The sequence below is a fragment of the Dermacentor andersoni genome, chromosome 1 (assembly GCF_023375885.2).
Source record: "Dermacentor andersoni chromosome 1, qqDerAnde1_hic_scaffold, whole genome shotgun sequence".
NCBI classification, from domain to species: Eukaryota; Metazoa; Arthropoda; class Arachnida; order Ixodida; family Ixodidae; genus Dermacentor; species Dermacentor andersoni.
In genome coordinates, this window is record NC_092814.1 from 1,566,933 (window position 1) to 1,592,499 (window position 25,567).

At 46.3% G+C, this 25,567-nt stretch overlaps 1 protein-coding gene across 6 annotated transcripts in view; it reads left to right on the forward strand.

Annotated features, from left to right (window-relative positions):
* LOC126543970 (mitogen-activated protein kinase kinase kinase 13-like) overlaps nt 1-25,567 on the forward strand; it is a 593,636-nt gene that overhangs the window by 314,307 nt on the left and 253,762 nt on the right. For 4 of the 6 annotated variants that reach the window (XM_055061158.2, XM_055061159.2, XM_050191137.3 and 1 more), the window contains exon 11: nt 20,613-20,672. The exons of the other annotated variants lie outside the window; for them this stretch is intronic. In XM_055061158.2, the coding sequence (XP_054917133.1) occupies nt 20,613-20,672 (60 nt within the window). The remainder of the gene's footprint in view (nt 1-20,612; nt 20,673-25,567) is intronic. 6 annotated transcript variants of the gene reach the window in all.

Here is a 25,567-nt window from a genome sequence, read left to right on the forward strand (position 1 = left end):
GCTGTACAAAGTACACACTTGTTGGTGGAGTTGAAGTCTGCCGCGCCCCCCCCCCCCCCCCCCCCTTCCTCCTGCGCTGCCTCCCCGCTTCCCTTTATATATGGCATGCGATATTGAGCCGTGATCATCAGTTCCCCTTGTGCTCAGTCGCGAAATGCACAGTTGCTGCTGGAGCATAACGCTGCCCCCCCTCGCTCCCCCATCCCCCCACGGCCTTTTGCACGACGGAAAACGGTGCCGCGTTTGCTCTCCGCTTTCTTTGTTCGCGCGTGCCAGATTGAGCAGTGATCGTCGGCTTCCCTCGCATGCTTTCACTCGCACATACAGCATACGACGCGACGCGACGGTGTTATCGCCCTTGTACTTTATACGTTAACATCACAGCGATGCTGACGGCAATGAAAAAAATGCGCTTGGGGTGTACATTTAATTGCTGTTGCAACAAAAATGAATCCATGGCTTTTATTACCCCCAAGGGCTCAAATGACCACAGGCACGTCCGAAACAGCTCTGAAGGCCTGCCAGTACACATACTAGGAGTATAAGGGCTGCTACTGTGACAGGAGACAGCGAGTGCTGTGGGGGTGCCACTCTGCATGCAGCTAAAGCCCCTGCATCTACGCGCCACCGCCGCTTTCTTAAGTAGCGACAACCTTTGTTGTGCGCCGCCTTTTCCCTTCACACCAAATCCGGTTCCAGTATTTCCGGTTCCGGCATTTCCAGTTTCAAAATTTCCGGTTCCGGCGTTTACGCTTCCTGGAGTTGCGCTGCGGGAATTTCCGCTTTGACTGCTGTTAGACGATGGTGAGACGCCCGCGCGTGCTTAGCAGGGCTGTGGCAGTCACCATAAGAAGAATGCAAAGGGGACAAGCTGTTGTATTCCGCTGAAGTAGTAGTTCGCGGTCGCTGTTGTCCAAATGCACGATAAATGGCAGTGGTCTCCAAGCGCCCAGGCACTACATTCCACTGTACGTTGTCGCTCATGCCACAACCCGTCACAGGTTGACGCGAAGCAGCGAACACGAGCAGTTCGCTGGTTACAGTAGGCGGTGGTTCTTGGATGGAATCGCATTCACAGTTTCAACCGCAGCTCGTGCAATTAAAGCCTCTCCAGCGGCTTGAAAGTACACAACGTCACTTCCACTCGGAACAGGAAGCTGCAGCTACGTAAGTTCCGCTTGACTCCGGAAGCTAAGGGGGTGAGTGGGAGAGGAGCGGGGAGGAGGATGGCAGGTTGGCGGTACTTAACCTGATCGGTGGAAACGTGTATGGAGGGGCTTTACATGCAGCTAGGGCTGAAGGCGAGATCCAGATCTAGCCCCACACAGTCGCTTCATAGTACTCCTCAACCCGTAGCGCGGGAATCGCGGCTATGTCGGGTTCGAACGAATAAGGCAACCAGCATCATCAACTGTAACAACGCTTATTACTACCAGCAATAACACTGGCAGAGGGTGGTCCTCTCTCTAATAAGTAATAATAGGCTGGCCTCGTTGCCCGGGATAGTCAGGCAAACGAGGCACCACGGGCTGCGGCAGGTGCTCCAGTCTGGCTTGTTAGGGTTCGGGCATCAGAGAGAGAGGGTCTCCCCCGGTGGGGCTGTTTTGTACCTTTTTACATTGGCAAGGGGAATGTCTTCCTCGCCCGTCAGCTACCTTCCTGCAAGTCGGGGAGGAAGTGTGCGCGCGCTTCGCGAGAGCGAGGGAGAAGCGGGAGAGGGCGTAGTGTGCCTCTCCCGTGTCTATGCCGGCTCTCAATGCGACCGCGACGACGCGGCGGAAGATAGGGCCCGCGTGCGCCCCACAGTGCATACATGTATAATTAAAGAATATGTACTATGACCCGCAACAGTGGCCCGTTTCTGCTCTTAATATCCTTGACTGCTATACGTTGTGTATGCTTCGCTGCGTAACACTATGTTATTGCGGCGAAGCTGACTTTTGGGAATCTGCATTATGCAACATTTGACCCTTGCCGTACTTTACGCACTTTGAAGCCATTGGCGAGGATGACAAAGGCGGTGTTGGCGCCGTTGCTGAGAGCGGTGAATTCCTTAAATGAAAAACACGGCACTGAACAGCAGGAAGCTTGGTAGTAAACGTTGAAGCAGCAATGCCTGGCGTTGCTGTGGTGGTAGCTACGGCTGCTAGCGAATCAGCAAGTGAGAGAGCTGGTCTGATGCTTCGAGGTAATCAAAATGGATGTGGTGGTGGCTTAGATTATTGGTCTTTTCGACTGGCGGCCACAGCAAAAAAGTAAGGAAAATCAGACGGTGAAGGGTTTCAGCATCCAAAATTTTAGACGTCCTTATGCATTGGCTCTATGAGGTTATGCAGTGGTGCGGCAAAGGCATCAGAATTATCGAGCATGTCCGAAAAATCGGACATCCAAAAATTCAGTTGTTCACTGTATGGTACATACGAGGAACTATTACCAATACTAAATGAGCTATGGACTTGTGAAAACGTCGGCCCTGATGCCAAAGCGACCTACCAGTATGTCTTGAATCGTCTTGAAGAGACTGTGCGGTTGGCGCATGAGAACTTCACCGCCTCTAAGGAGTGCCAGCATCGGTACTAAAAAAAAGGCGAAGAAGCAGGAGCTGAAGGTAGGAGATAAAGTGCTGCTCCTCATGCTGACAATGCAAAACAAGCTGCTGCTTGAATGGAAAGGGCCACTCCCTGTAGTCAGAAAAAAAAATCAAGTAGACTTCTTACTAGCCGTGGGCAATGCAGTCAAGTGGTTTCATATTAACATGCTGATGAAGTACTGTGAGCACACCACAGAGAAGAAATACTACACCAGCTGTATTTCATAGCAGTTGAGGACGAAGCCTGCAAGCTCAAAAACCTTGCTTTAGTGCCCAGTCGTCTGAGGGTGTTCAGGAAGTTAAACTGGCTGACACCCTCTCAACAGCCCAACAACAGGGCAAGCTCTCATCGAAACTTATGAGGAACGTCCTCGGAAAGGGAGGACACACCTTGTTGAGTGCCATTTGAACTTGCAATCAACGACTCCCATCCAAGTACCACAGTATAAACTTCCTTTGGCACTCAACGATGTGGCAGAGAAGGAAGTAGAAGAGGTGCTCCACTTGGGTATCATTGGAAGACCGGCATCCCCATACAGTTCACCCTTGGTGGTTGTCAAAAAGCCTGATAACTCATTGAGGGTCTGCATTGCCTTTTGCAAAATCAACAACATACTCGAATCCGGCGCGAGACCTATTTCGCAAACTAATGTTGTGTTTGCTGAAGTCTCAATTAAATTGTTTTCTAAATTGAATTTAGTGTTGTACAATATTGAGATAATTAAGGGAAATGAGACATCCACCCATTTGTAGCAATTGCTACAAAGGAAATCCATACGGGTTCTTCTAAAGAAAAGCCTCGCAGTTAAAGAAAGTTTTTTTTTCTTTTTCTTCAACTGTGAAGCTTTTCTTTCAAGGAACCCGTATGGGTTTCCTTTGAAGCTTTGCTATGAGTGGGTGGATGTCTCATTTTCCCTTAATTAATTACTTCTCTCCAACTTGTGGGTTTCCGCAGAACTATTACGACAATATCAAAATATTTTGAACATGAGAAAAAACAAGCTTCTTCCTGGAAATATTGGAAACACTAGAAAAATATCCTATTCTTTGTTGTATGCAGAAGTAAAAATAACAGCATACGAGGTGGATGTAAAGACATGTTTTTAAAAAAAAATGTGTTTTATTTGCCAAAACCATAATCTGATTATGAGGCACACCGTAGTGGGTGACTCTGGATTAATTTTGACCACCTGTTGTTCTTTAACATGCACCTGCATGTTTCTACAAGTTTTGGCAAGATATGGAAATTATTTCTTTCTTTCTTTCTTTATTTATTTATATATTTATTTATTTATTTATATTTTTTTTTATTCAATACTGTAAGCTAATTCAGGCCTATGCAGGAAAGGGCATATGAGGTACAAGGACTTCATGTTAAAGGAGGACAAAGAAAAAAGCATGATACATTGTAAGCATAGATGACAACAATAAAGCAATGAAGCAATAAACTATGAAGCAATAAATGGACTATACATATGAATATTTCATTGGGCATTTTAGAATTTTAAACATGTTGAAGATAAAAGAAGAGAATGCAGTAGTAAAAGGTTGTGCACTGTGCAAATGCGATAATATGAAGAGAGACAAGACCAAAGAAGAAAAATGAAAATTTGAACAGAAGAGCGTGTAAATACATTCGCAATGCATTGTTTTCGCTTTTCTTTGTGCACCAAACACAAGCGGCTTAGTGCAGTAACTCGATATAGGATTCCAGCAGGGGCAAAAATGTGTCAACTGATTCAGCATTGACGACATCATTCGGCAGGTCATTCTACATTTCGATAGCTGAAGGAAAGAATGAATACTTAAACATGTTACAGCATGGGAGGAAGGGGCGTATACATTTGTCATGATTATTTCTATTCGAGTGACGGTTCGGAGTTTTCAAGTATTCGTCTTTATTTATATTTACTAAATTGTGGGAAAGAAGAAAAAGAAACATTAGGCAGGTTAGCTTATGCCGGCTAGCCAGAGTTTGCGACACGGGCTTGTATACGGAGCGCAGTAACGCTCTCTTGCCTAGCATACTTTGCATCAACAAACCTAAGTGCTTTGTTCTGGACTATTTCTAACATGTCGGTCAAGTACTTTTGGTGCGGGTTCCAAACTATTGCTGCATATTCTAAGATGGGTCTAATTAGTGCTTTGCATGCTGTTAGTTTCACCTGGGGGGATGTATTAACTAGTTTGCACCTTAAAAAAACCTAGCTGTTTAAATACTCGTCTAGAGATATGATTGATATAGACATCGCACTTTAAAGATTGCATTAACGTGACCCCCAAGTACTTAACAGTATTCACTCGCTTGATGTCTGTACGGAAAAGCGTGTACTCAAAATGGAAAGGTGTCTTTCTATGAGTAATGGTAATGTACATTGTTTTATTGGTGTTAATGTGCATGCCATATTTATTGCACCAGTTGCCAATATTCTGTAAGGATTTGTTAAGTTTTACTTGTTCTTCCGCTTTATTAGCCGGAGTGTATATTACACAGTGTCGTGTGGTTCTTTCTCTGTCTTGTCCTTTTTGCGCAGTTTTTCTTTGTTCTCATAATGTCATACCAACTAGCCCCTCACCGTACGCTACTAGTCTGCAAAAAGCCTTAGTGTAACACCTGGTTCCATGCAAGTATAAATGTTGTCAACTTAAATGAGGATTAGTGTTAGTCCTAGCACAGATCCCTGTGGTACGCCAGAAAACACCTTAACATGGTCAGATTCAACATTACCAAAGCTCACATACTGCATACAACTGGCAAGATAAGCCACAACCCAAGAGACAATTTTTGAATTAACGCCAAATGAGTCAAGTTTTCCTATGAGTAACAACTGTAGAATGCGGTCGAATGCTTTTGAAAAATCAATAAATATTGCATCTGTTTGCTGTCGAGAATTAGTAGCTGTAGCAAAGTCATGAGCAATTTCTAGGAGCTACAAAGTGGTCGAAAGCCCCTTTGAAAACCGTGTTGGTTTGGGTAACACAAGTTGTTATCCTCCAAGTGATTGATGAATGCTTCATTTATGATATGTTCCATTAACTTACAACATGTGCTTGTTAAAGATATGGGTCTGTAGGTGTCTAACAGCTGTTTGTTACCACTTTTGTGGATAGCTATAACTTTCGCACACAACCAGTCAGTAGGCAACACCTCTGTTTCCAATGATAAGGCGAATATCTTTTGTGGGGAAGGGGATAATTGAGCAGCATAGCATCTAAGAAATGTGTTTGAAATTTAGTTCGGGTCATGTGACTTTTTAATGTCAAGTTGTAGAAGTAGATTTAAGAATGTGAGACTGAATATATTAAAACAATAAATGAGGCCAAGGACAAATTCTTCTCTGTTGACCTGATTACAATGCTTCGCTCAAACCCAAACAAATTCTGGCGTGTCATCTCCACGAAACAACAAACTAACGAAATAAATCTTGTTGACTCAGATGATGAATTAATAAGCCCTAATAATTCTGCAGCAGCCCTAAATGAATTCTTCACGTCGGTATTTCACGTCCCTAATCCCTGCACTATGGAACCTTTACCTAGCTTCTCGGCAAAAACAATGCCTAAAGTGCAAATAAACCCGGATGGCATATCTAACCTAATTCGCTCTCTTAAAATATCATCCTCAGCTGGCTGCGACGACATAAACACCAAATTACTTAAAAGTACTAGTATAACTCTTTCTACAAAATTTTTGTACCTTATATTTAATCAATCTTTAAACACAGGAAATGTTCCCGACGATTGGAAAAAAGCGAAGGTAGTTCCCATTTTTAAAGCAGGAAGGCGCGATAACCCTACTAATTACCGTCCGATCTCTCTAACCAGTGTCCCATCTAAGCTCCTTGAACACATTATAGCATCTAACCTAATGGATTACCTAGAATCAATCAATTTTTATTGCGAAAGCAATACTGCTCGCACTTTCGGCCCATCGGTGGTCGTGTGGCGCCTTCTTACACAGCTGCGCGTCACGTGACCGTGTGACGTCACGCCAGACCGAGAGACGGGGCCCCAGCTTGCGGCATCGATGGTGGAGACGAAGCCTTGCGCGCCGCTGCTGCGGCGCTACCGAGAGAGGGCGCTCGCTGGTGTGACGTCACGCTAGGAGGATAAATGGGGCTACAGCTCGGCTCCTCGCAGTGGTTGGCGCGCTGCCTTGCGCTATGTCGGATGATGTATAGCCATAAGTTTAACAAAGGGCAACCATGTCCACACCATCAACCGAACCAAGGCGCAGCCAAGGGTATTGCTTTCGCAATCTTCCAGGCTTAACCCTTTCGCTGTCACTGACGTACCGGTACGTCATTGCGCTTCCCCCCCACGGTGTCACTGACGTACCGGTACGTTCTCTATCGTGCGTTCAAAATTTCGCGCCTGAGCGCAAAAACAGGCGCTCCTGGATTGGCCACGCCATCTGTTGACTCTTTCTACAAGTTCGTATATTCGCTCCGACCTGTGTTAACCCATGTATTGAAGAGTACGGTGCGACTGCCACTCCCCACTTTCTCTTTGCTGAGTGGCGCGGTGGCTCCGCGTTCGCTGGATCATGCGTCGCGCGCGTGTGGTTATGGGTTCAAGGGTTGTTCTGCCTTCTCCGCGGGTTTGAAGGTTTTTATTTTTATTCTGTTGGTGTGCCTGCTACGGCGCGTCAAGTTCAGGCGCACGTGCCGTTGCCTCTCCAAAAGGGGTGACTCGATTGCTGCTTTCGCTCTCTCGCCGCACCCTCGCTTCCGACTTGCAGCAGTAAACGTAAAGCCCTTCGAACTTTGTTTAGCCTTTTTTCATCTCCCTCTGTCTTCTTGATCACGCAACGTCCCATTTCTCTCCGTTGCGCGGGCGACTGAAAGCGCATCCTCCCTGCGCGCGGTTACTTTCGAATGGCTCGGCGCGCGGGACCTTCGTCTGCTCATGGGAGCGGTGGCTGAATTCCGATTCAGAATACGAGCCGAGCTCGGATTCGGACTCGGACAAAGTCGCTTGAGACGAAGAGGGTTCCGCATCGTCAGATTCGGATGTTGAACAGATTTTATAGTCAGGCTGATGATGATGATGATGTTTACTAACAACAGCTGCAGAACACTCAAATGTGCATATTGCATTGACTATGTTATTTGTATACCAATCATAATCAAAAATAAATTGCTGTGTTCATTCCCTGTTATGCTCGTTCCCTGAAACCAAGCCGACACTGGGGGTGCGTCACGGCCAGAAACGTCCGACAGCGAAAGGGTTAACCAAGCTAAGCCTTCAGCCAATTTTTTTTACCCTTTACAACACGGTTTTCGTAAATGTCTGTCTTGCGAAACTCAACTTGCTGAATTTACCCACGACCTACTACTACACATGGACGATCACCTTCAAATAGATGCAATTTTCCTAGATTTTTCAAAGGGCTTTGATCGCGTGTCTCACAACCATCTCCTTGCAAAATTATCCTCCCTCAGTATCCGCCCCGAGATTATCAAATGGATTGAAAATTTTTTAACAGGACGCGTTCAGTTTACGTATGCTAACAATTTTCAGTCAACCCTTGCCAGTGTAACTTCCGGGGTTCCCCAAGGCGCAGGTTTATCTCCTCTATTGTTTTTGATTTACATAAATGACCTTCCCACTAACATATCAACGAAGCTGCGGCTTTTTGCAGACGATTGCGTTCCTTATAACCCCCTTCATACATCTAATGACACAATCGCCCTACAACACGACCTTGACACTATCGCTTCTTGGTTCGAAAAATGGCACATGCCTCTTAACCTCACTAAATGCAAGGTAATATCCTTCACACGCAAACACACCACCGTACACCATACTTATCGCATTAACTCTGTTCCTATTGACCACACGTCTACTTACAGATATCTAGGAGTTTATATGATGCCATCACTTTCATGGGTGAAACATATTCAAACAATTCGCTACGAAGCTTCACGCACACTAGGGTATTTACGACGTAACTTAAAATCCGCATCGTCTGAAATAAAAGAACTAGCATATTTAACGTATGTGCGACCCAAACTTGAGTACACATCATCCATCTAGCATCTCTCACAAGCTTATCTCGCTGATGACTTAGAAGCCATACAAAACCGCGCTGCTCGCTTGATTACGTCACAATATTCACGACATATCAGCGTAACCACCTTAAAACAAACTTTGTCTCTTCCATTGGTTGCTTCACGGTGCGTAACTTCTCGTCTTTGCCTTCTTCACACTTTCTTTTACTTCACCCAATCAGGACACGCCCTCTTAAAACGCCGTTCAGAACATCATCCCATTTATCTCATACTCGCCCCTTGTCGGCGATAAAGTGCCGGATGACGGTGATGAGGAGCTCATTCTTCCCCCATGCCGTAACACTTTGGAACGCACTCCCGGATGACATTGTTTCGTGCAGCGACCGCAAAACATTTCGCGAGAAACTAAACGATTTTGATAATGCCAACATAACCACATGAATACCACATCTATTTATTTATCGCCTCGTTGGTACTGTGTATATGTCCCGTTTTCTTCTTTTTTGAAATTCTCTTTTTTTGTGCCTATTACAACCAATGTGCACTTTATTATGTAACTTTCTTATGAAGCTGTTCGAGTTTGATGCACGCCCCCCTTATGTAATGCCTTCGGGCCCTTAAGGTTGAATAAATGAAATGAAATGAAATACCAGGTTCTGATATCGTGAAGTTTGGCATCTGGGATTCGTTATTTGTTAGTGGCAGGTACGAAGGCTGCGTGAGTGTAAAAACTGACTAGAAGTAAGTGTTAAAAGCATTTGCAATGGTGTGTGCATCTTCAACGAAACTACCTGAAATTTCCATTTTAGTCACAGGACTGTCTGGTTTGGATAAATATTTCCAAAATTTACACAGTTGCTTTGTCATAAAGTCTCTTAGTGTGTTTGAAAAAAAGTTCTCTCTAGTGGTCTTTATTTGCGTTTTTAACTGGCTTGAAAGCTTGTTAAAGAGAACAGATTTGTTGTTATTTTTGCGCAGTCTTTGTACTTTTCTTTTGAGGTAGATTATACTTCTCGTTGTCCACGGCATATTTCTATTAGTTTTTTTAAGCCTAGTGGTTATAAAGGTTAATTCGCAATGCGCAATTCCATTTTTTTTAGTTTCCCCCATAGATCAACAACACCTGACGGTTTATTAAAGAAATCATCCTGCAATGCTTCAAGGAAGTCTAACGCTTTCGTCATTCGCTTTGCCATAATTTTTAACTGAAATACGTGTTGTTCGACCAGCATGCAACGCGCTGCTACCCAGGCTATGAAGTGTTAGTAGAATGAGGTTGTGGTCAGATATCCCTTCTTCAATGTATATTTCTGGTGTTAAAAAGCTGGACACAAAAGCAAGGTCAAGCACCAAATGTGATGACCCTTGGACGCGAGTCTGTTTCGTCACTAGCTGTGTCAGTGAGCAACCAAACATTATATCAAAAAGAATGTCTGAACCTTTAACTTCAGTTGTTTTGACTGTAAAACTACCCCAGTCTATTCTTGGCATATTAAAATTCCCAGTTAGTATGACTTTAGTTGACTCATTCACACAACTGTGAAGAAAATTTTGTAATTGTACAAGGTAATCGTCAGGGGCACCCGGCTGCTGGTAGACACCACCAATCAATACGGAAGCGTTATTAATAAGAACCCTACACCACACACTTTCGTGGCCAGCGATGCCATTTTCTTTTTGGAAAGACAGGTTTCTTTTAAGGGCGATGGCCACACCCCCACTCCAACCGTCTCGATCTGTGCGAAGGAGTGCGTGGATGACGGCACTATCTCCGAGTCGTGGATATCGGGGTTTAGCCACGTTTCTGTAATCACTACCACGTTGGTACTGTACAAAAGAAACAGTTCTTCAAACTGCTGTATTTTGTTTACGATACTTCTTGCATTAAAACACAATAATGTAAAAGGTTCTTTTGTTTGCTGTCACGCTTTAGAAGAGCTTGTCTTTCCACCGCTTGGGGTGCGAGGATGTTTCACAGCTATAATTTATTTGTCGTTTCATGCCAGGCAAAGCATTTATTGTTGATGTTAAGCTTGTTGTAGACTAGAGCCACTTTTGCTCCATTGCCGCGATTCAACGCAGACACCTGCCACAGCTTCTTCCGAGTTTCTCGAACAGACTTTGAATAATCTTCAGAGATGGATATGGGTTTATGATTCAGTTTATAGCTGTTACGCAATACCAACATTTCTTGGGTGAAGTCGTGAAAGTGCAGTATCACCGGTCGATTGTGGTTAGGCTTCTTGAAACCTATTCTATGCGCACGCTCGATGGACTTGGCTTTAATGCCCAACATTTCAGAAAGTATTTCCCTGGGCGCTTGCTGTGCCAGTGCTTCTGGTTTCTGTTCAGTTTCCTCTAAACCATGTGTAACTATATTGTTTCGGCGACTTCTGTTTTCAAGGTCATCAATTTTGTTGCGCATCTGCATGAACTCCTTCCGCATGGTGGAAATAGTTTCTTCGCATTTTTCTACTTTTTCTTGACATAGCTTCAGTGATGTAAGCATAGATTCTATCTGTGAAAGTCTTAGCTGCACATCTTTAAGACCAGTATCAAGAGCCGAGTGCGATGTCTTAATTTCGTTGGCGGCCATTAATATCTGATCTATTTTATCAGGACCTGGATTTTCTTCGACATCGCCACTGAACTGCAGTAACAAGACAATTACACGAACAGACTGTAGGTAGCAAGACAATATGCACTGGGGGCTTGGTAGCACAACTAGACCAACATGACTAGTCTTAGTACATTTAACAATGGACCATTTGTCACCAACCTGTAGAAGGAAGAGCACGTAGTTTAGCATTGTGCTCCTAATGGTGCTGCCAAGCCCAGTGAAGTGCGCACGATGCCTGTTGGGCCTTTTACGCTGTTCCGCTGCCATGCCAGGTGTCACTGGTGCACCAAAAGGATCCTCCGGACGCGACGTAGGTGGTGTTTCACCTTGAATTGATGGGTCCAGCGGCGTTGTCAGCAATGACTCGGCATGCACGTGTTGTCGGTCAGTCAATCTCATCAGCGCTGTGGCAAGATGATCATAACTACTCGACAGGGAAGCATTGCCAGTTTCGTGAAGTCCGAAGAACACCTGTAGAGGGAAGAGCACGTAGTTCAGCATCGTGTTCCTAATGGTGCTGCCAAGCCCAGAATAACCAGCTTCTTTTATTCATTTGGGGGTTCTTGGTAGCTTTCGGAATTCTCGCCTACCGACCATGAAAGCTGTGCACCCTTATTCTATTAGTGAGGGGAGGCTGGTGTACTCTTTGCATACTTCCAGAACTTTAGTTTTTTCTGGGCCACTAAAGTCAGATTTTCCCCTTGCTTTGATACCAAGAGAGGCAGGCCCAAAAATGATGCATAGAACTGCTAACCTCTTGGCTCATGTGCACAAATTTACATTAGACTAAAGGGGTACGGAAACATGACACGAAAATAGATTTTCCCCTTGCTTTGATGCTAAGAGACACAGGCTCAAAAATGATGTGTAGAACTGCTAACCTTTTGGCTCATGTGCAAAAGTTTACATTAGACTAAAGGGTTACTGAAGTATGACACGAAAATATTGTGTCCCAATTTTCGTGCTCTTTAGGTAACTGTTGAGTCCATAATTATAGTACGAAGCTTCAATTAGTCGAGATTGAAAGCCACAAATAATTAATTATAGCACCTTTTATGCAAGCAGCTCGAAATGTGCAGCAAGTGCAGCACAGCTTTGGACGAGAAAAGGGGGCTATTCTAGCCATCGAAGGTGCAGGTGGCGGTGACGTGGTATTACAAACAACTAAGTGGCATTCCAGTCTGCCCAGTGCAATGACTGAAGGCCATACAATGAGCATGTCCGTATGTCCCATTCCAGTTGTGTGTTTCTCTTGGAAATGCAGGGGAACCCGTTCACCCCTCTTGACCCATCGAGGGCTAAATAAAGTCAGCTTTTGGCGGCATGGTCATAGCATGCATGTGTACGCGTCAGTAGTGTCTGGTGTCACGAGACCAACACATCAGTTTTTGGTGACGCGAATACACTGAAGCTTCATTACTACGAACACCACATTAACAAACTTTTCATATTAACGAACTGTTCAGAAATCCCCTGCAGGCTTCTTATAGTGTCAATGTAAAGTATTTCAGTACAGTGAACTTCAGAATCCTGAACTTTTCAGAATAACAATCACTATTCAGTTTCCCTGTGATGTTAACAATGCCTCAGTACGATGAACTAATATTCCGAAATCTGGGTATTCTTAGATTTCCATGTATTCTTCACATCAGCCGAAACAGTACACTAGCAGACGACAAGGTGTAGAGAGCAGATGTCATGGTGCATGGGTTTCGAAAACCTGAGACGGCGCCCGAGAAAAAGAAGAATGCAGGCGAGTGGAGGCGACGACGCATCAGGTTTTGCGAGCACATGCTCTGCCCAGAAAAGTGTTGCCTAGCATCGGAGGCGCATCTCTTCCTTCTTTCACCATTCTTTCTATGCATGCCTCTTTCTTTTGTGCTTCTTTCTGCAGCCATCCTAGCTACGCACGCAGTAAAATGTGACCTCTGCTTGCAGGGATGCCACACGGTCGCTCTTTGTACTTTCCAGACGGTGTCGTTTACACAGGCTTACGCTTTGACATAGTTCAGGTGTCCGCCTTCAGCGAGACAGTTGCAGTGTCCACGTCAAGAAAAGTGAAAAATAAACAAAAAGGAAGAAACATTGCACTTTGGAGGCAACATGGAGCTACCTTTTTGTTGGTAGTTTTCTTGGCGTCAGCATCTGTTTTGCGTGCGTCACTCTTATTATACGGTGCTTCAGTGGTGCGTGGCAGCAGCATCTATGAAAAATAGCAACATCCCATTGCGAGACCCAACAGCGACGTTTTCATGGATAGCTCATATTGTCATGTGGTAGTGGCGTATAAAGAACACAGTAGCAATACTGTGAAAGACGAAACTAACTTTTATTGGGCGAACCTGTGCCCACAACAACACTCTACACTTGAAGAACGGCGACAGCGGCGAACACAGTCGGCGATCGTCAAAATCTGATCAGCGGGCCAAGCGCGTCGGCTTTTATACATCAGTCGTCGAATGTTCCAGAGTAATTGCTGGGACCCACGTGTCTTCCACAAAGTTCTACATTATTTGTGTTGCGCACACATGCTGTCGGATTACACAAGGTTCGGTCACAGACAGCGGATGCAACCATCGATAACATTCCAGAAACTTCTGCAACATGCAGGTGCGTCCTCCGCTGTGCGATAACAGTTAGGCAGTGAAACGTGGTCGCCCACTAAAGATAAACAAGTAGACGTGTCAATACCCCCCCTCTTAAAAAGCATCGACCTTACGCTGCAAACAAACAAAAGTAATAAACAAGAACACCTGTAGCAAAGAAACAACAAAATAAGGAAGTTCGTCAGCGTGCGTAAAAGGTCTTAAGACGAACCACGTGGACCACTTCAGATCATGGGCGGCGCCGCTGTGAATGTGAAATGCCGTCTGGCATGACTTCATAGTCCAGTTCGCCAATACGTCAGATGATCTTGTAGGGTCCGAAATAGCGTCGCAATAGTTTCTCACTGAGTCCTCATCATCGTATTGGGGTCCAAACCAAACACTGTCGCTGGGCTGGTACTCGACGTAGCGTAGTCGGAGGTTGTAGTGTCGGCTGTCGGTACGCTGCTGGTTCTTATTCGTCGGCGGGCGAGCTGTCGGGCTTCTTTGGCATGCTAGAGATAGGGCCGTATAACGTAAAACTATTCCAATATGTTTTTATTCCAATCTCCTGACGTCAAATTTGCTTAACCGCCGACGCAAGCATCGGGCGGTCACCCGCAGGGTTGTCTCAACAAACCAATCAAATGCTCCCCTCTTTCATAGGAGGCCACTTTTGTTCGCTTGAAAAACTAATAACATTGCCTGCGCTGAGCGGTTTGTCTTATCTAATTGGTTCACAAGAGGCGAGGACCATGCTCAAGTGGAAAGGATGGGGCCGAGCCACTGCACTGAATATCGATAACCGAATGAGGAGGGTGGTGCCGGCGTCTGCGATTGGTCCGCTTTCTCTTACTTAGCTTGCGGTGGCTCGTCGACAATCGCGGCGGTATGCCACGGAAGCTTAAGAATGACGCTAAAACGGATCCTCAGCAAAGAAGGGTTGGCAGAACGAGGTCGCAAAGGTGCCGAAAATTCTCAAAAATGTTACACGGCCACGCAAAAAGTTTTATTACACGCAAATAAACCCATGCTCTCCGGCAGGGGCGAGTAGCCAGTGCCAAAGTGATCGGTGGCAGCAGCCATCTTTTATTGCTTTCGGAACGGGGCTGCCTGCAGCTATTCAGAAGAAAATTCAGTTTTGTTCGGCATATTAATGCATCTTTAACGCGTACACGTCACTTTGACGCGGTGAGTTTTCGCGGTATTGTGACGTAGCGTGAGAGGCAGGTGAAGTGGGTGCAGCCCAAAAACTTTTGACCAATAGCCGAGGGCTAATGGCAAAACGGCGTCGAATCAGAAATAACTTATTTTTGTTTTTTTTTGTCCAATCATGCATGATCAGTGTGTAACATCATATCAGATGGGGAGCTATCGCGGTTTTCGTGACATGGCGGGACAGACAGTTGAAGTGGGGGTGGTCCAAAAAAGTTTCTGACCAATCGCGGTGGGCTGATAGCAGAATTGGAATAGAAAAGTTTGGAATAGTTTTACGTTATAGCGCCCATAGGTGGGAACGTCAATATTCTCTTCGTCAGTGACGTGCGGCAGCACGGCGTCGAGAGTCGGCATCGGGTTCCTGCCGTAAACCAGCTTGAACGGCGTGATCTGTGTTGTTTCTTGCACCGCTGTGTTGTAAGCGAAGGTTACGTTCGGCAGGACGGCATCCCAGGTCTTGTGTTCGACGTCGACATACATTGCTAGCATGTCGGCGAGGATCTTATTCAGGCGCTCCGTAAGACCATTCGTCTGAGGGGGGTGGGCTGTTGTCCTACTATGCCTTGTCCGACTGTACTGCAGAATGGCTTGGGTGAGCTCCGCTGTAATGGCCGTTCCTCTGTCGGTGATGAGGACTTCTGGGGCACCATGTTGCAGCAGGATGTTCTCGACGAAGAATATCACCACTGCGGCTGCGCTACCTTTCGGCAGAGCTTTTATTTCAGCGAAGCGGGTGAGGTAGTCCGTTGCCGCGACGATCCACTTATTTCCGGTTGTTGATGTCGGAAAGGGTCCCAACAAATCCAACCTGATCTGCTGAAATGGTCGGGAAAGAGTCGATCGGCTGTAGTAATCCTGCTAGCCTAGTTGGTGGTGTCTTGCGTCGCTGACAGTCTCGGTATGTTTTGACGTAATGGGCAACGTCGGTGACCAGGTGCAGCCAATAATACGTATCCTTCAGGACAACATTCATTTGGGCTAGATGGTGCATACTTGAATTAGGAAGGAACAGCGCCAACTAAGACGATCATGAGAGGTAGAACGACACAGGACAAGCGTCTTAGTTAGCGCTGTTCCTTCCTAATTCAAATACATTTCCTGTATCCTCGATAGCGTCTGGGAGAATCCGAGGTGCCCAGCGGTTGGATCGTCATGCAAGGCCTGCAGTACTTCTGGACGCAGCGCTGAGGGAACAACAAGAAGGTAGTTGGCGCGGACTGGTGAGAAGTTCTTCTTTACTAGTAGGTTGTTTTGTAGCAAGAACGAAGAGAATCTTCGCTTAAATGCTCTAGGGACAATGTCCGTGTGCCCTTCCAAATACTCGACGAGGCTTTTTAGCTCTGGGTCCGCTCGTTGCTGTTGTGCGCTTAATATTCCGCCCTTAATGTTCCGAGAAAGGCATTGTCATCCGCGTCATCTTGCGGCGGCGGATCAATGAGGGCGCATGATAGGCAATCGACATCAGAGGGTTTTCGTCCAGACTTGTAGGTTACAGTGATGTATTGTTGTAGTCTGAGGCTCCACTGCGCCAGCCGTCCTGAAGGATCCTTTAAATTCGCTAGCCAACACAATGCGTGATGGTTGCTGACGACTTTGAATGGCCTGGCATATAGGTAAGGGCGAAATTTTGCTGTAGCCCAAACGATGGTGAGGCATTCCTTTTCAGTCGTAGAATAATTGCCTGCTGCTGTTGACAGCGACCACCTAGCTTAATCAATCACCCGTTCAGGCCCTTTTTTCCTTTGAACTAGAATGGCACCGAGGCCTAGGCTACTGGCGTCAGTATGGATTTCTGTATCGGCATACTCATCGAAGTGCGCAAGTACCAGTGGCAACTGCATGCATCGTTTGAGTTCTTCAAATGCGTCGGCCTGCGGCGTTTCCCACTTGAACTCGACATCACATTTAGTTAGATGTATCAACGGCTCAGCGATGCATGAAAAGGTTTTGACAAAGCACCTGTATAGGCACACATGCCAAGGAATCTATGCACTGCCTTCTTGTCGATGGGCTGCTGGAACTTTGCGATGACAGCTGTCTTCTGTCGGTCGGGGCAGACTCCAGATTTGCTGATGACGTGGCCCAGGGACAGAAGCTCATCGTAGGCGAAGCGGTGCTTTTCCGGCTTTTTGCTACTGTGTTCTTTATACCTAGCACCTCCATCAGATGTCACATGGTATTGGCGTATAAAGAACACAGTAGCAATACTGTGAAAGACGAAACTAACTTCTATTGGGCGAGCCTGTGCCCACAAAAACAGGCTACACTTAAAGAACGGTGACAGCGACGAACACAGTCGGCGATCGTCAAAATCTGATCAGCGGGTCAAGCACATCGGCTTTTATACATCAGTTGTCGAATGTTCCAGAGTAATTGCTGGGACCCGCGTGTTCTACATGATTCGTGTCCCGCACACATGCAGTCGGATTACACAAGATTCGGTCACAGACAGCGGATGGAACCATTGATAACATTCCAGAAACTTCCGATACATGCAGGCGTGTCCTGCACTGTGTGATAACATTTGTTAGGCGGTGAAACGGGGTTGCCTGATAAAGATAAACAAGTAGACGTGTCAATGTGGTGACATCTTATGAAATGATGGGTTGATGGGCGGAATGGTTAATTTTCGGGCTTTCACTATAACAATCTTTCAGAATAACGAACAATTTGGTGTGGTCCCCTGAAGTTCGTTATGTCTAGATTTCACTGTAGTCTGATTGCTCACATGCAAAGCTGTGCTGCACTTGGAGTGCATTTTGAACTTGTTCCAATAAACTTGCGTAATAATTTGCTGTGTTCTCAAGCAGTTCAGGCTCCATTACTGCGTTGACTGTTATCCAATGAAGGAATCAGACAAAGCTTTCCTGTCATTACTCCTTTAAGAACAGTCATCAACTCTGCGTGCACACCAACCCAGAGTGCATGGACAGACCAGGCAATACATATATGAAGCCTTTGAAGCCATCTGGATCATTGTGAGTGAGCTCATTACTGCAACAGTCCTTTCTTTAGTCTTCTAATTGTAAAAGGGCGGATAAGTGACGCGTGTAGAGGTTGCCTCTCGGAGCTACAAATGGTGGAGATGCACCAAACTACCACCATAAAAAATGTCATGCGAATTTGATGAAACAGTATGCTACCTGAATGTTTTAATCACAAAGTGACACTAACTTAACTTTCTCACAGTTCACACCAATGCATTTCATTTTATTGGGTAAATTGAACCCCTTTGATTTTTTTTCCACTCTTCATGCCGTAGGAAAAAAACTAGAAAAAAAAGTTTTTTTGAAAAATTAACTTTTCTTTTTTTCTGAGCCCTCACATGTCTAGTGGGATCTGTCAACAAGGGTAGTGGCAGGTCTTTTTATCTACAGATTCCAAGGCAAAGACTGCTTTCGCTACACAGTCAGGTCTCCACCAGTTTAAGTTCATGCCTTTTGGCATCAAAAGAGCATCTGCGGTGCTTACACACCTGACGAGGATATTGCTGTGAGACTTAAACGAGGTGGAGCACTACATCGGGTGATTTTCTTGTGTAAACAGATTCGTGAACAAAGCTAGCAAAGTACCGAGCTAATGGAGTTCCTCGGTCGCACTCATCATAAAGCCAGTCTGGTTATTATACAGGCTCGCTTTAAAGGGCCCCTCACCAGGTTTGGCCATTTTGAGCTGACAAGCGCAGAGCATATTGTGTGATAACGATTGCGTCTGCAAAATATTACATCGCTATGCGCCGTGGAAAGATCTGAAATTTCAAACCGAATGCCATTTTTCCTTCTCCTCGTGACCGCCGCACTCCAAGCCGGAGGATGACATAGTCACGTCCCTGCGCCTACGTACTCGAGTCCATAGTGTGATGTCGCTTGTGGTGACATATGACTTTGAGAATTATTCAAGGCACCATCTGTTATTTGTGTGATCTATTCCTTGAATTGACGAATTAAAGCTTAGAGAAATAATGAAACACAAACTGAATATCTGCATGTTTTTGTGCTTTACTTCGCACCGAAACAAGAGAGATGTACTTCCGCTTCGTCTGCTTGTTCCCACAGTGGTGCAATTACATGCGCAGATACTGTAACTATGCCATTTACTACCCTGGTTCCTGCGCGTGATCATGCTCTGAGATCCGCTTGTTCTGCCTCAGTATTCGTGTAGCACTGAATTATACCGCTAGTCATGTGTCCTTGTGCACAGCGCGCAAAATCATGCACTGCGGGAAACGATAACAGCTCGCGCACAACGCCGCCAGCATAAATGCGCATCATCGGGAAAAAAAAAATAAAGAGCGAGGAGAAAAAAAAAAAGTGAAGGCGGTGCTCGTGACGTATGTGTCATGCAATCCTCGAGGTCCGGCATGAGGTCTAGCATGGGAGAACGCAGGGAAGGAATTTCTCTTGTGAAGCTAGACGGGGCGGAGGCGAGTGGAGAGGGAGTCTGATTGTGCAGTGGAGCCCGCCTGCTGAAATCATGGGTTCGCGGCGGCACTGAAATATTTCCATCGGCTATTAACGAGCCGATATGAAAAATTTTGGCGGCAGAACGCGGCCTAGAGAACACGTAACAACTTCCAGCATATAACCAAAATTTGCTTTGGGGCCTGGTGAGGGGCCCTTTAAATTAAGAAATGCTGTATATCGAGGGCACTTGACCGCCCCTGAGGACAACGTCTTCAGGGGTGCCGAGGTTGCCTGCGAAGCATCCTACGAGGACGACTTCTCTAGCAGTTCCGTCGTGGATGCAACTCGTGGCATCGACAAACGAGATTTAGTAGCCGAGCTTACGGTAAATAAATCTTTTTCATTTTCATAGTTTTTCGTTTTTCTAAAAATATACTAGTCCAGATAATATCCCAAGCGTATTGTTAAAGCAGTATGCTGAACCCGTACGTAAATTTGTTCACCTCATATTTAAAATCGCTTCACACGGGTCGCCTTCCAGCTGAGTGGAAAGTTGCAAAGTTATTCTTGTACACAAATCAGGTGATACTTCATCCCCTACTAACCATAGGCCCAACTCGCACATGATGCAAGCAGTCGTACCATCCAGGTAGTGTCTTATCGCAGCAACACATTGAACTAAGGCAGCCCAACAGCTCCCATTGGGGTGCGAGCGATTGCACTGGCATTGAAAAAAATAGAGGAGGCAATGGGTACACAGGCCACAGCAAGAGCCATAACTTCGACGGGTGGCATCATGTTCGTTGACGGAAAAATTTTGCGTAGAGTTTTTGTCGCTTTGCTTTTTCGGTGAAATAGCGTTGCCGACGCAAACGCGTACTTGCATCTCGCACATGGCGCTGACGCGATTTCTTCTTCTTTTTTTTTTTTCTTTTTTTTTTTGGCTGTGAAACCTTTGGGGCCCCTATTCAAAAACTCTCTAATGTGCATGGCACAATATGCTTATATTGCATGATGTCATGCTCAATGCAGGCACGCTTACTCGATCGGTGTCTTGCGTTGGGCCTTTTCCCACAAGCCGTGACTTTCGCACTGTGTTGTACCCTGAGTTAATAAACCCACTTTTGTTGATGATCTGCCCATGGTGCCTTCTCTGCGCCGTATCGACGAACCTGGCTGTAGTACCCTTTGTGTGTCGCGGTGTGGAGGAGCGTCGCATCCTTTCCTGACTGCGCTTGCTGGGTAAGCCTTCCGCAAACCAGTCTCCACAACATGTTTATATCAGTTAAAATTTGCCCTGGTATATGGTAAGCATACGTGTGTTGGACCCTGCACCAAATGTGCTTGTTGCTGCTCCGCATCGGCTTTTTGCCTGCACCAGGACCTGCACCGAAAGGTGAAATGGCTGTTCCACCACTGACAAGTGAGTGCTCGGCCTGGAGCTTCAACAAGCCAAACACATTTGTGAGGGCCGTGACGAAGGCAAGTTCCCACACTGAGGCTTTCCTTGCTCGTCCACTGTTGATTGGCTGAATGTTAACTTGAACTTACTATTCTCCGAGTATTTTTCAAAAGGTTTTTGGGAACACACTGCGCTCAGGTTTATCATCTGCTGTTTGAAGACAAACAAAAATTGTTTTTAGTGATGTGTCTTGTTTGTGAGATGTGGAGTAGGCCGATTGTGTGAGCTTGCCTTTTCTAGCAGCTCTATCTTACCAGCAGGGCTAGCCTAGTTATTGACTTCATGCTAACTGTTCACGAACCATGTAAGAGGGACTGCCAGAGATTCAGTCACCACGAGGTGTCATTTCCTCAAAATTGCATTGAGCACTTTTGATTGTTTTAAAATTCTTTGCATTTTCAAGTAACAAATGTATGCTGTGAGGTAGCATGGGATACTTGGTGGCTTTGCCCACCAAGTATGCTGATTTACAATGACCAGATGACAGAGTTTGTGCATTAACTAGTAGGAATGTGCTACATTGTTTCTGTTCAGGTCACCACAGTTGTAATGACTAGAAAAGAAATAAGTTCCATGTTACTTCTCTGTTTGTCATTAAATGGCATTAAAAACAAGTGAGATTGTATGCCAGATTATAACATTTATCTTCTGTATAATGCAAAACTGTAGACCGCTGCTGTCCTGTATAGGGTCTACACCCTTCCATCTGGTAAACTTGCAAACAGTTCATGGTGAAGCAGCATGTTCAAAAGGACCTGTTGTCATGACGGTGACCGTCGAGCTGCTTATGGCTCGGTGTGGGCAGGCTGCAGACCAATAATCTTTCTTTTGTCTGTTTTCCTGCAAAGAGAAGTGATAATGCCATAATAAACATGTAAGTAAAAAATCATGAAACAAAAAAAATGACAATAGATGAACAAATCACTGTTCCAGATAAAGTGTTCATAAACATACCTTGTGAGGATGCTGGCCTTTGAGGATACTTCTAGTGGTAACACATTCACTGTTGACTTGAGGTACATCCAGAAACAGTAGTGTGCAAAGGCATGAACAAATATGAGCAGCATCTGGAAGGCTGTGGTCAGAACAAAAGACAGCCTCAATTACTATGGTGGAAGCATGGGTGAGCTTGTGATTCATGTCCAATTAAGAACAGATCCCATGATAACGCTGCATGACAGGATAGCGCCTATAAAACATTGTTTTGCATATGAATTTCTTTGAATCGTGACTTTGTGTGGACAGTGCTTAGTCGAGCCTTGATTAGGTGACAATCGTATCTGTGTTATACTAGTAATAAACACGTCATTTTTATGTCTCAAGTGCAAATAAACTAAATGTATCACTGGAAGTACCTTGGCACTGATGTGCTGTGAATTTATTGCAGTGGATCATTTATGCACAAACAGGCAAACCTATTTATTATTTATGCGGTACTATATTGCCGCTCGGTATTAAAGAGGCGACCCGCTGCTGTGGCTCCTGAATAGCGCTGTACGACCCCCGTTTTTGACGTTGGGACACTGGTGAAGGTGCTGGAACCTGCAACCTCATGTAGGCAACCCCTGTTCGGAACCTTCCACCCAGTTGCGAAGCTCCACCTCTCGTCACGACTCCAGTGCACCGTTTCAGTCGGCGCCTGCTCGGCCTGAGCTCGGACTTCCCTCCTGTTGTGACTCCCACCTGGCTACATCATCAGCGCTTCTTCCTCCTTCACAAACGGTGGTTAGCCTTTCCCAGGTGACTCTTGACACCCTCGCGTCCCCGAAATATTCCACGTTGATGCTTTTGAAGATGTCGAGGACTGGCTTGACTAGTACGAACGCGTCACTCTGGTAAATCGCTGGAATGACCAACAAAAACTCATGCTTATTTCGCACTAGAAAATAGGGCTCGTACATGGTACACAAACAGGGAAGCGAGCTTCCAAACATTGAGCAATTTTCGTCGCCAGCTCCTCGATATGTTCTCGAGCTCGGACCGGCGCGATTATGCGCAACAACTTATTGAGGCTCGGGTACAGAAACCCAACGAAATCGTCGCCAGGCATGTGGAAGATATGGCCCGTCTATTTTGTCGAACTGACCCCGATATGACCAAGGCAAAGAAAATGCGTCATCTGATGAGGGGAGTTAAGGAACCACCCTTTGCAGGTCTTGTACAAAAGCCGCCAACAGTCGACGAATTCATCAAGGAAGCAACTGTCATCGAGCGGGCGCTTCAGCAACGTTGCTGCCATTTCGACCGCCAGCCCAACACGCCAATCAGCTCCGCAGCTCAGATTATTGACCACACTTCTTTATGAGACATGATTCGAGACATCCTGTGTGAAAAGCTGTGAGCCGCGGCATTCCTCCTACAGAGTCGCCGGTCGCTTCTGTTGCTGAAGTCATGCGCCAGGAGTTGCAGCAAGCCTTCTTTTCACCAGCCCCATGTCCAGCAACATGTCCACCGACCTATGCCAACATGGTCCGACATCCTGCCCCTTTGCCGCCGGTGACACCATTTCAGCCACGGCCTGTTCCCATGCCATGGTGGCAACGGGAGTCGGTGAGACGACCTCCAATTTGCCGTACCGACTTGTGGCACATGGCCGACTGTCGACCTCTCTGCTTCCATTGCGGCGAACTAGGCCACATTGCTCGTTACTGAGCCCATCCAGATGCTGGAGCTGGCGCCGTTTCACCTGCCGCTTCTCTGCACTTTGACGACCGTCGTACCCCAAACAGTGATCAGGTGTCACCCCGCCAAGCAGCTTCACCACGTTGTTGCTGGCAGTCCCCATCACCTGTGCGTTACACTTCCCCAAACCGCCAGACTTTCACCACTGACGTCGGCAGGGGTGGTCGCTCCCCTAGTCTGTGCCAGGGAAACTAACAGTAGCGACCTCCGGGGGGGGGGGGGAATTGTATCAAGACACCAAAATGTTTGTTCGATTCAGAAGAAGGTGCACGGTACCACAAACGAAAGGGTGCAGGGGGTGCCAGTTATGGTGTGCCAGGCTGCACCCACTCGCTGCAAGGTTCAAGGGTTCACTGCTACCGCGGCGGCACCTTGCCTTGCACCCCATTCAATCGAGCACTGGAGTGCAGGGTGCACCGCTGCACCTCGGGGTATCGAAGGTCTAGGTGCAGTACACCGTGAATAGGTGGAAAAGGTGCAGAGAAACTTGGTTGAATCACACAGACCTAAAAATACCCCCCACGCTCCCTATGAAGACGATATGACGATGACGAATGCTAACGCCGACAAAGACGACACGACGACAACGAATACTCACACTTACAAAGACGACATGACGACAACCAATACTCACACCGATGACGTTGCCCGTGTACTCACGCCGATTATGTTGCGCGTGCTGATCTCAAAATTCTGGTGGATGGACATCACTTCACCGCACTTGTTGACACTGGCACAGACTTCTCGATTATGTGGCAAGAGCTGGCCGACCACATTAGGAAAGTGAAGACACCGGGGACAGGGCCTCACATAAGAAGTGCCGGGGGCCAGCTAATGACGCCAACAGGAACATGCACCGCCCGAATTCACATCGGTGATTCCAGCTTAGTCGCCACTTTCGTCATTCTCCCCAACTGCTGCAAAGACCTCATCTTGGGGATGGATTTCCTGCGAGATGATGGCGCAGTCATAAACATTCCGCAACGTATAGTGATGTTTTCCATATGGCGACACGATGAATGACGGGAAACACAAGCGTTTGTGAATTGCCGACGATGTGTCCCTTCAGCCTCAGTCCAGCCGCCTTGTCTCTGTATCATGCAAAAAGCCCTGCCATGGGGATTTGATCGCAGAGCAAATTGTTGCACTATTGCTCACGCAAGGTGTTTCCATTGCTAGAGGCGTACTCAACATGACTTATGGGCATGTGGAAGTCCTTTTCACGAACTTCAGCAACGAATGCCACCACATCCAGAAGGGTACTGCAATTACGTACTGCGACGACATCACCAAAGTGAAACATTGTTTCGCTCTACAAGAAACGATCTTGCCGCCCTCGCCACCTTTGTCTGTCGACATTAGCTCCACCCTGTCGAATTCGGAGCGGCAGCGCCTATTGGAACTGATACACCAGTTTGAAGATTGCTTTTTCGACTATGTCAAAGGCCAAACAAACAACACTGACCAAGCACTGTATCATCACGGATGATACTACGCGGCCGATTCGACAAAATCCCTACCGTGTAGCTCCACAGGAACGTGAAGAGATTAAAAAGCAAGTGAAGAAGATGCTCGAGGATGGTTTGATACAGCCTTCGAAAAGTCCCTGGGCATCACCCATGGTATTAGTCCAAAACAAAGACGGCAGTTTGCGATTCTGCATCGATTACCGTAAATTAAACCAGGTCATGAAGAAAGACGTCATAGTGTTATCAGCTACATTTGAGGAGCACCTAAGCCGGTTACTCACTGTTCTCCAAGCCATACGCTTGGCTGTCCTGATGTTAAAGCCCGAGAGATGTCATTTTGGTTTCAGTGAACTGTGCTTCCTTGGCCACATCGTCAGTCATGAGGGTGTACGACCTGATCCAGCCAAAATAGACGCTGTGGCCAAGTTCCCCACACTGTCCGACAAGAAGGCAGTGAGGCGTTTCTTGGGGTTGTGCGCCTATTACCGGCGCTGTATTGCCAACTTTTCATGTCTTGCTGCACC